Source organism: Pholis gunnellus (assembly GCF_910591455.1).
Source record: "Pholis gunnellus genome assembly, chromosome: 7".
NCBI classification, from domain to species: domain Eukaryota; kingdom Metazoa; phylum Chordata; class Actinopteri; order Perciformes; family Pholidae; genus Pholis; species Pholis gunnellus.
Window position 1 is genome coordinate 19,989,643 of NC_136533.1, and position 14,880 is coordinate 20,004,522.

Sequence of the window (14,880 nt, forward strand, 5' to 3'; positions counted from 1 at the left end):
GTAAGGTCAGACCTTTCTTTCCAATAAGTTAAGTTTATATTATTATCCTTCTTTCAAGCAGACTCCCATTTTTCAGCTACAGATTATAAAAATAAATCAACAACAATCTTCTCTCGATTCACTTCCTATTGGTACTCTTTATACCGGATTAAACAGCCATTGATTTGGAAACAAAGTATTGCACATAGGCTGTCGGCAGACATTTGGATTTTAATATTATGGTGACCAAATTGTTATTTGTTATATGATTGGGATGTTACTGATCTTGGAATAAAACACATCAAATATAAACAATGATTCATAAGAACATGACAACAACAGCATCAGATTTAGAAATTAGCATTTATTCCACAAAATCCCAACAAATGATTTGAGTGATACACAGTCTGGGTCTGATTTCTGAATATATTTTCCTAGTAAACAAAGAAGTTGTATAGTCTTTAACCATCAACTCTGTTATCAGAAAATGTATGAATAAATGAGATAAAGACAGCATATAGAAACTGACCAAAATGTTGGAAATTACAGCTGTTAAAAATAACATAGAAGACATATTTATATTTAATTTGTTACATGGATAAAAGTCATGGAACAAACGTTATTGGCTATAAAGAATGTAAACGGGTCTTTCCAGCTGTGTTTTTCAAATAAAGGAGATTTAGTTGAACGCCATAGCCTTGGGGTAATAGCTATTGCAAATTGTTGTCTTTTTGGTTATTTTTTTAATGCAAATTGTTACACCTTCCTTCAGATATGTAGTCGATTCCCTTCATTCTCAGTCAGTGAATTTCACCTCTTTCCCACGAGGGCGGTTTTACCTGTATTTCTATACCACCTGTGATGAACCTTCTGGCTTGTGGTCGTGACAGCTGTACTGTCTCTTTAAGAGACCCGGAAACGGTTCCCTCCTGTGTGTTCACTGGTCCAGGGCGGTCGCGGATCCCATACAGACAGCTGATCATGATATTCCATCCTGCCAACTGGGCTTTTCGAAGCAGTGTGTGGTGCTGGCGTAGCCGGGCTGTCCTCAAAGCAGCTCTAAAGGCCTCAACGGACGTCAACGGTTGCCGTTGGTACTCGACCCCAATTCGTGGCGGTGTCACGGGCATGGAGGATATACTGGCGAGGGTAGTTGCACCTTTACCCACATACGAAACGAGAGACAAATACCCTCCTCCCCCCGAATCAAACAGCTTGGAGTTTATGCACTTTTACGGAAGTCTCGACAAGGAAGACAAACTCGGCTTCCTGACGAAGCTGTCGCAAGACTTCGGAGTAGACCACAAGGGAGTTTCAGAGCTCGCTTTGAGGCTGTTGGAAGCTCAGCTACGAGACTTGGCGACTATTCATCAAATTGAAGACAGGCTGCGATACGGCCTGACTCCCCGTTATAAACAGTTGCTTAACCATATAAGCAGGGCCGAGGGTGGGGTGAAGTTTCTGGTGGATCTCCGAGCCGATGTGCTTGAATTAATCTCATCCAAAGCTAGCGAGACCCCGCACATACGGGTAATTCATTTGTTTACATTATCTACGGATGCTCGCATGAGCCAAAGCAGTGCTGTTCGCGTTTGAACATTTTGCACTTCCGGCCTGAACAGCTGAACCTTAATGTTCAGTAATTTAGAGGCATTGTGTGTGCTATATTCTAACAGCATTAGCAGTACGCTGAGTATAGCTGCTCACCCGCTCACTGACGCACAACTGCAATCCTTGCTCCTATCACATGGCTCACATTTCCTCGCAGATTGTGGCAACGACCTTTGTCCTAGATTACCTTCCTAATCAAACTGTAGGAACTAAATCAGTTTTTTACATTATTTATTTATGCTTAGGGCGTTTTTACAAATAGACACTACCGAGCTTTTTGGCATAAGACAGTGCCAAGCTCAATTTCAGGACTTCTTTTGTGTTTTTTGCTCGTCTTTGCTGGACTGATCCACTTACTGGAATGCTCTTGTGATAAAATGGACCCTATAATAATATTTCATTCTATACATGAAGAGACAAGAGCTTCTGTATGCTGAATATAAATCAAGCATGTAATGAATATGCTGAATAATCTATTTTTAGCAAAATAAATATATACTTTTAATTAAAAACAGATATAAATGAATACACATGTTTCATTACGTCACACAGACATGGTCCCCATGCTCTGTCCTCTTAATATCATATTTTTGGCAACTTATTTTTCAGAAAAGCTACCCTTTCGAGTCTCATTATTCAGTTATTCATGTTCAGTCAAATATAATTACAATTTTCAATTCAGTTCAGCATTTGAGTGTAGGAGTTTTCATGCGCACCTTGGACTAAGAGTGGAATATTTTTTCAGATGGCAGGCTTGCTGTCATAAATCCATGCTCTTTTGTGCAGGTTTGTTCAAGAGTACAAATGAATTTTGGGGGTTAATCTCATCTAAGACCTGCATGGATTTTGTTTTTTCCCAAAGCACAACTGTATACAAAGTATGACATGTACCGTAGATGTTTTGCTATTAAGACATGCTCACTCACTCAGTCAATGGAAAGAGAGTAATTTGACAGGCGGACTATTTTAGTAACATGTATTAAGAGTGTATGAAGCTTTATATAGCTACAAGTAGCTTGCAGGCTGGAAAATGGCTATTTGTGTGTTAAAGACCATGAGCAGCTCTTTTATTTAAAAAAAAAAAAAACAGTCTAAGCAGTAGCCCCTATAGTGTGTATGTATCTACTAAGAACAAAAAGCCACCGTCTAGAAAGATACTTTGGTTTTGTATTTTGAAAACACAATTTGGGATTTAGTGGCTTAATCCAAAGCAAATACTGCTTCTGCCATAGTTGACATGTTGTGTCCACTTATCTGAAACACATTAGATGACATGCAGACTGCTGATTTGCAAAGTTGTTATGCTGAGGTGCAATAATCAAGATCACCAAAGTGATGTGTGCGCAATTAGAGGCTGTAATGGTCAAACTAAAACTGCCCTGCTTGAGATCATTCGGGGCCCATTTAAAGAAGCTTACTGATCATCATGACATGTGCTGTCTTTGGATACTAATTGAGGATTGAGTGAAAACGGCTTTCTATCAATGTTGAGATCAATTTTTATGTTTTGTTTGGATTAGAGCTTTATATGATTTTTCCATCGCCAGAGGACTTCTGGCCTCTTCTCTCCAGCTCAATACATATTTTATTCCTGCTGTGGTGTGGTTCAGATGCATTTAATCTCAATAGCCAAGGCCTACTGAGACCTTTTGTAGCTTAAAAAGGTCTAAGCTACCTACAGGGTACTCGTACTGAGTGCCGGCCACCTTGGACTTGGGGGTGCACAGCAATCTTTTCTTGTTATGGCCAGAATTGATTGAGCTAAAAATGAGAAAAGGTCACGGTAAATATGAAGCTTTTAGTGCATGTATTGATAGTAAGTGCATACCAGGGGAGAGAAAAACCTGCTGTCCATAATGCTTCAGATAATCAAAGTAGCACAGAGACATTAGGGGGGGGGGGGGGGGGGGGGGGGTCATACAATTTACAAAGATTACTAAAGTAATGGAAGTTTGAAAGTTGTATCAAGGCGGCAGATACTTTGGCTCTTGCAAGAGTGTTGAATTCCACTCTAGATTAATCTGAGTAATTGAGTTTTGATGTCCTTTCTTACTCCTTCTACCTTAAGATCTTTCATTCTTGTTCATCTGTTCTCAGACTGAGTGGATGAAAGACGTAAAAACAAGTCAGAGACATCGTTTTAGTTAGCTCTTTGGGATTTCAGATAGTATAAGTGAGGCTATTTTTTTCCCCCACAGACCGGCTGACAAGTGGCATGCAGCCTACTGGAGTGAAAGTATCGGTGCACTCTGAGTTTGACCTGTGAACACTTTGGTGGTCGGTGGTCATTTGGCCTAGGAAAGACAGACTGTTCCTTCCAGGCACTGCAGTCTCCGTCGTTCTGTATAATCACAATATAACTGTAGCTCAAGGTAACAGAGGCTGCATCAGCTCACATCAGTGCCTGCATTTATGCTGCTCCAGTGTCAAAAAAATGTATTGCTTTATTTTCTTTCCAATGGAGTGCAGGATTTTTGTCTTTTCCCTTCCCTCCTTTCTCCCGCGTCTCTCCTAACCTTAGGCTTCCAATGCTAGACCCTTCCATTTCAAAAGACTTCATCTTGCGCTAGGTCAATGGAACACACATCTCAGTCTGGCCTTCCTTTTGTGTGGGAGAGAATTGGCTACCCAAGGCAGCAGCTGTACTCTCACGGGTTGTTTATCTGCTGCGTTTTCCACAGAAAATGCTGGGCTGGGATTACTGGCCATTTTATAGATTATTTCACCTCTGGCAGTTTGTGAGGTTAGAGGAACACAAATACACACACACACACACACACACACACACACACACACACACGCATACCTTCACAAAAGTAGTGATGTGTCTCTGCTAAACTTTCAAACTTTTGATTTGCGCCTCACTCAACAGAATTTTCCAGCGTGAGACCTCTGAACCATAGAGATGAATAATGCAGTGCCTAATGCATATACGTGGGGAAGACTTTCAAATTGTGTTAGTTTTGGTTTTTGTAGTGACTCGCAGAGAATTTCAGCCAGTGGCTTTCACACCATGACTTGTTGTCTGTTTGAGCTTGTTTGTATTAGCCATTATTATGACTGACAAGCTGGCATTAAAGTAAGCCTGAAGTGAAGACATCCAAAGGAACAGCCAATATAAGCTGTATTTATGTGCCTCAGTGTGTTTGAGTGTGTGTGTGTGCACCGCGTCCGCTTGTTTGTGTGTTTGCAAAAGATTTGCTTTAAATGAAGTCTGACCTTTTGCGGGAGGACAGACCTGCTTTGAAATGGCAAGTTGTTTATTGAAGTGCCTCCTCTACATTGCGAGCTCAAACAAATCACTACTCATAATATGAAAACATTCAAAAGGCCTAGGGCACCATACACCCCTCACAGTGTGTAAGATAGCAGTCTGGAATTGTTTATAGCCGACAGACAAACTTGAGCAACTTGGAAGCTAGTCAATATGATATAGCGCTTGTACGTTCTCCCAATAAAATAGGTCTATAAGGCGGCTAGGGCTCTGTTTATCCACCTCTTTCAATAGTCCTATAGAAGTTGTAATTTCTACAGAATCATTTTTTTGGTGTTTCTCCTTCATAAGATAGACAAGAATGACAACAGAATCCTCCATAGCGAAGTAAAAGGACAGTGCTCAGATAAGTTAATGTGGTGGACACCATAACATTCTCTTCCATATTCATCAAATAGGATTTATTTGCAGTCCATTGTTTTATTTTTACAATATATAGTTCCTATTATGAAATACAAATTCACCTTTCGTTTTCCTGATGGACCGGCTGCTGAGCTGCTCAACAAAGGAAAGAATGTGGTGAATTTTCAATTATCTGCTAGATATGGATGTTAATTCTAAACCCTGAACTTTGTTTTGCTCTGCCAGGACCTGAACGGCACCCTGAAGAGTTTGCTGTCCGAGTGGTTCTCTGTCGGTCTGCTCCGACTGGAGAGGATCACCTGGCAGTCCCCCTGCGAGATCCTGCAGAGGATCAGCCAGTAAGGGCACTCATGCTCTCTCACACTGTGGTTCTCTTCTGTCTTTCTTTCCCTCCTTCATTTCATCACAGTCTCTTATCTTACATTGAAATGATACAGCACAGCAATGAAAACTGACCCGTTTGCTAAACCCCTCCCCTGAACAGTGATTGTCCAATCATAGCTTAACACACGTAAGTAGAGTGCTGCAGGGATAATATATTTTTGTAGGTCAATCCAACCAGGGTTGTCTAGAATTAAACATGGAAAAATGTAAGATCCAACTCTTATCATGCTAGCACCCTCACTGAATCTTCAGCTGGTGAGGGTGCTGGCCTTTTGCATAGGGCTTTACCCACAATTATTTAGCATGCGATCATGTGTGTAGCCATCAAGTGCATATTTAAGACACCTTTTTACAGGATTCTTGTTTTAAGACGAATCAGCTGGAAACTTTACAGAGTCATCCAGAGGCGGCATTGAAACCAACTCCCAAAATCTTCCAGCAACAGTTGAGCAAAACGAGCTGCAAAAAAACCCTGCTTTTGTCTACCTCCGTTATCACTGTAAACTGCACATGTATTATACAAAATGGAGAGCTTGGCGAATGTAGCAACAGTAGCTAAGGAGGGCGGGACTTAGTGAACGGTTAATTTAAAACTGAAAAACTAACCCTCGGCCCTCTGCCAGGTACGAGGCAGTGCACCCTATAAGGAACTGGACGGACCTGAAGCGCAGAGTTGGGCCATACCGCCGTTGTTATGCCTTCACCCATGCCGCCATGCCAGGAGAACCCCTGGTTGTACTGCACGTGGCCCTCACTGAAGACATCTCTGATAACATTCAGGTTAGAATCAATAGCTGCAGGCTGTTGTAATGGTTTGTCTCACTTTATCACCCCTTGGGGGATAGTTAAACATCTGGGGTTTACTACTTTGTTCCTCTTCTCAGCTGACAAATGGATTATTGCTGTGTGAAAAACAATACAGAGACCTTTTAAACTGCGCATCCCTCTGGGAGCAGCCTCTACTGTGCTGACTTTCTTTACTTGGTATTTACAGTGAGGAAAAGGTGGTTTTGACAACTCAGCAGTTTGAGAATATTCCATGGTGTGAAATACAGCAACGGTATCCACAGTTTTGCTCCAGCAGCTCTGGTATAGCTATAGTAGACTCCTGCGTTGGTCGCAGCTATCTAGCCACACTGAGAATGGGCTTGTATCTGGATGAGTGACGCGCAATTTGTCTGTGCGACTTGACAAAAATGTCTGTTTTCTCACAGAGCATCGTCCGTGAGCTCGCCGCTCTTGACTTCGTGGAGGACGTGAATAAGATAAATGCAGCCATCTTCTACTCCATCTCCTCCACTCAGGCTGGCCTTCAAGGGGTGGAGCTGGGCAACTACCTCATCAAGAGGGTGGTCCGAGAACTGCAGGTGAGTGCGAGTGGGGGGCTGTAGGATGTAGCGTAGCACAGTGGTCAGCGAAAAGAACGATAGCTGTGGAACTAGGATTGGATGTTGCAGCACTTGATTATTAAAAGTTAAAGTTCTCAAAAGGGATTCTTACGCTACATCATTTCAAACCCCGGCATCTGCATAAATTGTACATTTTATAATCTTTGAGGAAATTATCATTTTATTTTAAAATGCAACAATGATTAAAATTCAGGGTTGAACATAACGTTGCGATGTTCTGATACATTTTCTGTATTGTATATTACCTAATTTGATACTGTTTTTTTTTTTTAGTTTGTTTGATATGTAACTTTTGTGTTGATAGTTTTACTAATCAAACCATTAAGCCATTGTAAAATACTGTAATAGAATTACTTTAATCCATTCTATTTTAATTCCTATAACAACTTAGCTTCAGTAGAACACAAGATAACAGAAAAGGCAAGGTTATGTAAACATTGGTTATCTAAATTGAATAACTATGAAGCACATAGTCTTATCAGTGAAGCGTTTACACCACCCTTTCCCAGTAAAGCTACATAACACCTTATCATTTACAGTGCATGGATACAGCTGTTAACTCCTGCAGAGTTCCTCAGCTCCTCCCCTACGCTGTAGTAGGGAAGAGTGTTGTTAGTCTCCTCCACAGGATGTTTCACTCTGTATGACTCGCACGCTGAATTCAATTAAAAGGCTTTACGGTGGCCTTCGGGTGCGGCCCAGCTGGCACGGCGTTATTCCAGTGAGAAATGTAGCTGTGCCAGGCGAGATCTTTTTAGTTTGATTGCTTTTCAAAAGTTTTTATTTGAGTCTCAGTGCTGAATCATAAATATCCCGCTTGTTGTAGCGCCTGCTTATACACACGTGAATGCATACACACACATACAGGGCTTTAGTCACTAGACAGGCAGTAATGAAATCTCATCCATCCCTGTCAATGAGCGCAGAAGAGCCCTTCACGTCGGGCCACTCCAGCAAGCTCTTGTTAAACGATTGGATGATTGAAAGGAACATCAGAAGCCACTCCAATAGATGGAACGTAGCTCTTTACAGTGTGTCCTCATAAAAAAAATCAGGTTTCAAAGCTTTAAGCAGCACCCACTTTATTCCAACAATGGAGTTGTGTTTTCATTGGTGCAAGCTTTTCTCTCATTGCCATTTTTATTAATGGCAACCTACGGTTCAGTGAGCTCAGCAGATGTTGCATTTCCTGCTTTAGCATTAGGGCTATTTGTGTCTGAGTGGAAAGTAGGTTATACTGCTGTAACAGCCTTACAGTCGGGGAATGTTGTCTTCATCCAGAGGTCTACTAGCTTTGCAACCCAGCAAAAGTTCTACTTTTTAGCTTCTACCCTACAGGTATAGCAGAGGCTGTATGTGTTTGACTGGGTCTGTGCATTTGTCTACTTTTATTCATATTTATATTGAAATCAAGGTATTAATTTATAGTTAACAGCTCGTGAAAAATCAATAAGTGAATTTAGTTTAGCTGGCTATTTCACTAGCTAGCTTTCTCTTGGTACCAAGCCAGAGACAAATTAAAAAAAAAAAAATTCTATTCTTTCTATAGCATAAGAATTGTGAAAAGGCAGATTCTGGTTGTAATATGTCGCTACTGGATTTTGGCTTTGTAACGCAGTTCAAAATACAGTTCGGAACTTGTACTTTTCGATGTCTCCTCCATTCCTTTTTTTCTGGACGCTTTTATCCAAAGCACTCCCATCAGTGCAATTATTTTTTTCAGGACCCTAGTGGGAGTTGAACACCTGACCCCAATAGTGTAAGTGCAATGCCGTAGCACCGACGCTACCCAAAAGACAACACAAACTCGTATTCTTCAAACTTGTATTCCGTAGAGGGCTTGGCTTTCTGACAGGCTGTTATGTAAAGGGAAGAGAGGTGTAGCCACAGAGGGACCACTATGATGATGGATGGATGATAGAGTGGAAAAGAAAAGGTCACAGCCGTGATTTAAGAGGAAGGGAGGGGGTCTTGCTTGTCTTTGAAGATTGGCCCCTAGAGCACAGGTCTGGCACTGCTCCTCCTTTTTCTCTGTATCCTTTCCTCCCTGTTCATTTATCACCTCTCCTACCACCTCTTTCCCCATTTCCACCACCCTCTTTTCCATCCTCCTCATCCTCAGTACCTTGGGAGCATCCGGTAGTTAAAAGTAGAAGTTGGAGTGAAGAGGGCAAGACCATGATACAGTAGAGCAAGGAGAAACATAAGGGGAGAGTCAGCGGGACGTGGAAAGTGATCTTGAAGTGAAGGGACGGCCAAATCAAGGATGATGAAAGGAAAACGTTGCAAAGCAACGCGTCCCTCCAGGGGTTGTCTGACACTTCCGCTTTTATCTGCAGCGACTTTCACTCCTCTGCCTGCCACATCGCTCCGTCACTTATCAACCCAGACGCCTGAGTGCGAAGATGGGGGAGGATTTCTTTGGCGAGGGGAGAGGGGGTCGCAGGGTGGAGGAGAACTCGTGAGATGGGTGGGTGTTGTGTGGACGAGATAGAGACATGGGGGAGAGGCGAGTAAGGGAAGAGGACAGGTATTAAAGGTGAGAGTGCAAGGGACTCAGGGGGAAGAATAAGAGGGAGGGAGGGAGGGAGAGAGAGGGGATCATCCGTCTCCATCAGCGAGGCGGGATCGTGAAGCAATGGAGTTGATTTGTAAAGCCGTCGCTGTCTGAGCTGCCGACTGAGCGCAAACAAAAAAATGTTGTTTTGTGTTTTGATGCTGAGGTGGAGTGTTCGTCTCCCTTATTTCCACCGTTGCAGAGCTTGTGCCCCTGCGCTCCAGTGAAGATCAAATCTCTGCTGCTGCTCGTCTGTTTTCTTTTCACCGTTACCTTGTCTTCGCTTCGCTTTCCCAGCTTTCTCTTTTGTTTTCCTCTCTTCAAGCTGGTTAAAGCAAGTTCAAGTGATTCTGCGTTGAAGTGTCTCCGCTTGCATGCAAATGATTCTGCTCACTTTGTGTTTAAAAAAAAATCTTTTTAACCCTTGAATGCAAACCTTATATTAGGTCTTTAGAGACCCGTTCCATATTTACCACAGATTGGGCTACACACTGAAATAACATTGCTTCTGCACGGTTTCAGAACATAATATTGATAAAATTACATTTTCACCATTTATTTTTGCATTTATTTCTTTTTTTAGAACATTTAAAGAGACAGAAATAACTTGAAGAGATATATATATATATATATATATATATATATATATATATTATATATATATATAAAATAATATATTCCTGGTCTGCAGTTTCAGTCATAAAAACCCTTCAACATCAAAGAAAAGTGCTGCTCTGCAGTGTGCCCGACACACTGATGCTGCACCATCTTGTTACTAAGACGTAATCAAACTTTTTCATCATTATGTCATAAATTGAGGCCAATCTGGAAAACGTATTACCTGATGTTATCTTTTACCTGCATAGTGTGAAAAGAAGGTACACTTACATTCCTCAGGTCTGTAAAGACAAAGGGAGTTCGGGGCCTAGTGTATTTGACAGGGCCGTATTCATAATGCTTTTTCTAATAATAAAGTTAAAATAAGCATCCTGGTACAAAAAAACGTTATTCACAAAGCATCCTAGCCCTTAGGGGAGTTCCTAAGGTGAAAAACTGCAAGAATTTCATAAGCAGAGAAGAACATGGTGGAAAGACAAAAAAGTAGGAGAAATATTCTCCAAACCATGAATCACAGTGAGCTAATCACTGAAGGGATAGGGATAGTGTTTGTCGCTGATCTCAGAGATGCGCTCACATCTCCCACCAAACACTCTAAGATATTTGGCAACTGGGAGAAAAAGCAACAGTGCTTGCTTGTTTATAGATTTACATGCCGACCAACGCTGCTACTTATATACACTGGCCAGCAAACGCATAAAAGCTGATGATTAACCAATCACACCTTTTAAAATAATACGTCATAATGGGGGTCAACCACTCCTCCTCACCAAGGTAACCATTTCTGTCCCTTCCTTGTTTTGAGTTTCCTAAATCCCCAAGACTTATTTGAAATGTTTAGGCAAAGTTGGGAGCTCTCACAATGTTTGTGAATACGCGCCCTGAAGTATAGTTTGAGGGTTAACTCTACCTGCCCCCCCCTCTCCTCTTGTCTTCCAGAGCGAGTTCCCTCACATGGCCCAGTTCTCCAGCCTGTCTCCGATCCCGGGCTTCTCCTCCTGGCTCCAAGGTCTGCTCAGCCAGTACAAGAAGGAAGGCCGGGGCTCTGACCTCCTCTCTGAGCAGGAGTGGAAGGAGGTGGAACAGGCCACTGACTCGGCCCCGGGGTCTGCAGCCATTGAGGCCCTCCGCAAGCTGATCGCCACTAGTGAGTGGATGCGTTCTGAGCGCCTGACCCGCGTCCTGGAGCCCGCCCTGATGCGTCTCTGTGCCTGGTACCTCTACGGGGAGAAGAGGCGAGGCTACGCTCTCAACCCGGTGGCTAACTTCCACCTGCAAAACGGCGCCAGCATGTGGCGGCTCAACTGGAACGCCGACACCAGCCCAAGGGGCGTGGCAAACTCTTGCGGCATCATGGTGAACTACCGTTACTTCCTGAACGAGACGTCTCAAAACAGCGCTCTTTACCTGCAGAATAAGGTCATCGCTGCGTCGGAGCAGGTGCTGGGGCTGGTGTCCCAATTTCAGAAGAGCAGCAAACTGTGAGAAAGAGACAAGAGACAAGGACAAACCCACAAATACAAATCTGTTCGGTTAGATGGCACTTGACATCAATAATACGTTAACTGACAAACTTAATGATATAGTATTTGACATATTAAAACTGCTGCAGAGACGTCGGCTGATATTGTTTTTTAATTGAAATTAGAACTTTTCTCACATGACGTGTCTCATCCCATCGTCTGTATGCAGTGCATAGGTTAGGCTTCTTGCCTCATTGGGTTTCTGGTTGAAGCTGTTTGATATTGTGTAAGTGCCTCTCAGGCTGAGAGACTGTAGCTAATGAAGCACGAGGCATCGATCAATGCATTACCATGTTCTTGGATAACAGTGTGTGTGTGTAATGGTGAAGCACGAGCAATGAGGGAGTGCAGCTACTGGAATAAATGATGTTTAGATTCTTTCATTTGGCTGAACCGTCTCACTGCAAAAACACGTTGATGAATGGGAGAGAGTTGGATTGTGTCTTTCTTTTTTTTTTCTTGGGCAGGGTTTCATGTACACCTGCTTATTCCCACTAAAGCACAGTACACAAAAGGCATGAAATCAATAAGTACAATTATTATTTCATTTTACATAACTCTAAACAAAACGGTATTTGTTTTCGTCGACTGTGCTCGTTCTGATCCACTGGACTAGACCCTCCTGATGCCTCACATGAATCGCATGATTTATAATCATTTTCCCTTCTCACACACACTCACTCACTCACTCACACACTCACACACACACACACACACACACACACACACACACACACGCACCACTAACATCTCCAGAGAGCCATCGTTGACGTTGTAACTGCTCTGTACAGGTGCCAAGCAGGGCTCATACCAGCCCACACGCCATTGTTGTGAAATAATATATCACAGCAAGTTGACTGTGAAATTACATTTTATCTCTCCAAGGAGCCAAACTTTCTTCTTGTTTTTTTTCACACCATCTGTAGCCCCCCCTCCCCCCACCCCCACCCCTATTTTTTTTCTTCTCTCGCCTGTGCTGCTTTGTGTCCTAGAAACTAATGGAGTGGGAAATAAAGTTAAAGTAAATGGCTAGATTGATGGTGTTGAGTTGTGAAGGAAGGGGGAGGAGAATAAAAAAGGACAGTTGTTTAAAGGATGCCCTTGACAGACGGTGTGAGTGTCTCCGGAGATATTGGAGACAATAAGAGAAGCCTACTCCTCTGTGTGCGTGGGGACACGGAAGAGAGCGACACTGTCACGCTATCTCACAGTGGATTATGGTGCACACTTAGATGGGTTGCCAGGGAAACAACCATAACATATTCCACACTGGCTGCTGGCTTATTTTGAGTAGCCGTTACCTAGAAACAACCAATGGTTAGAGACCGCACAGAGCAGCTTGGGTTCGAAGTCCAGCAGCTTTTTATAATGAACTTTTTAAAAGTAGAGCACGTCGTACAGTTGAAAGAAACTACTTTTTAGTCAATACTTGTTAGTCAGCTGTTTTCCATTGGACGAATAAGAAGACGAATCGCTCACACGGTGAGCTGTTGCAGCCCTGAAATATGATTTATGGACGCATCGGGTCCCACTAAATGAAATAATCCAAACCTCTTCTGTGGATGCTTAAGAGGACGGGTCCACTTTTCATGTGTTAAATGGAGCCGATTTGAAAATGGCTATTCAAATGAATGAAATCTGAACAATTTAAATTCTGATCTGTAATCAAATGGCAGTAAAAACGGATACTCATGTTAGAGATTATTGTAGACAAATGTAACGGCACGTATTCTGATCACTGACCGTTTTCATATTGGCGCAGTGTGTACTTAGACCAGTCTTCATCTGAATCTAATCAGATTACAGTTTTGTCACATTTCCAGCCCAGCACATGTTAATAATGGATTCACAGCCAAGTTCAATATTGTACTGCCCCGTTGTCAGACATGTCTTGCCAATACTTTCCAAAAAGCAGCAGAAGACCTGATTACAATTGATTAGAAACTGTCGGCTGTGGAAATTCATGCCTCATCTAAAAATAATTCAGTAATTCAGGCGATCCTTTTATTTTTTTAAGATTGGGAGTGCATGTGTGCGTGGCGGGGGTGTATTTGATTTCTTATCCCTCATTTGGAGGAAATTGCCTTACAAATGAAGCTAATCCATTTTTTACAGATCAAAGTGGACAGAGGAGTCAGAGAGTGACGGTAGAGTGGTGGCTGTGGCATTTTCATGTTCCAATTCATTCTGATAAGGTCTGAGATGTGAAAGCCTTTTGTCTTCATCTGTACGGCAAGTTTGAAGTAAAACTATTGAACTGGATTGTAACGCTGATAAACTCTGATATGTTGCATTTCATGTTATATTAGAAAGTTGTCAATAAAACAAAAACATAAAGTGGGTGACAGCAAAACATTTGGGATTCCAAAACCACTCGAGCAGTTAATTGGATCATGATTTTGGATTGGAAATGGTTTCTATAGATTAATAATGTCACTTAGCGGTTAATCAGAGAACCCAACAAATCCATCTGAACACTGGTGGTGTCTTTCTCCCAAATGAAATGCTTCAATCGCTTGTCATTTTATTGAAGCACTTGAATGTATTAAATGTATGGAGAATACACATTGGCACCGGCACAGAACACAAACAAACACATTCAAACTCAGTCCAACATTTCTTGTGATCACTGTGCCACCGAGGAAAACAGGGAGCGCACAAACGTGCCAAATCAGACTCGTTGGACTAGTGGCGTCCTCAAAAGGAAATATGGAGGAAAAAAAATGTCACAAAGGACAACAAAACATAAGAATGTAATTCATTTCGTAGACGGAAACATGATGGAAACACTGTTACTGAATCTTCCATGTCAGCTGCATATTTTTTGGAACTATCAAATTGTTGTCCCAGCCAGCGTACAGTGAACTGTGACCTTTGCTAAGTACTGAAAAAAAAAGCGTAATTGTCGCTTTTTATTGCAATACAAAATCCATTGCACCTCAGCCACGCTTAAAGACCATGATAAACTGGTTTTAGATATTATAAGTAACATTAAAGAAGATATTAGATATTATAAGTAACATTAAAGAACTATGACAAAAACAAGCAACAATCAAAATTGTTATTAAGTATTTAACACTCAGAAATGCTAATCTGTTTCATCAGGACTGTGGGGATGTAGTTAGATCAGATTTGAATAACAGTAGCTCCCCCCCAAAAAAA

The 14,880-nt window shown here is 42.0% G+C and overlaps 1 protein-coding gene across 1 annotated transcript; it reads left to right on the top strand.

The window, feature by feature from the left end:
- Positions 1–257: 257 nt before the first annotated feature.
- On the top strand, positions 258–14,083 carry mlycd (malonyl-CoA decarboxylase). Its single transcript, XM_079163779.1, has 5 exons — positions 258–1,509; positions 5,453–5,565; positions 6,235–6,391; positions 6,826–6,978; positions 11,135–14,083. Exons 1-5 carry the CDS (start codon positions 841–843, stop codon positions 11,678–11,680), a joined length of 1,638 nt encoding a protein of 545 aa, XP_079019905.1. The 5' UTR covers positions 258–840; the 3' UTR covers positions 11,681–14,083.
- The last annotated feature ends 797 nt before the right edge of the window (positions 14,084–14,880 follow it).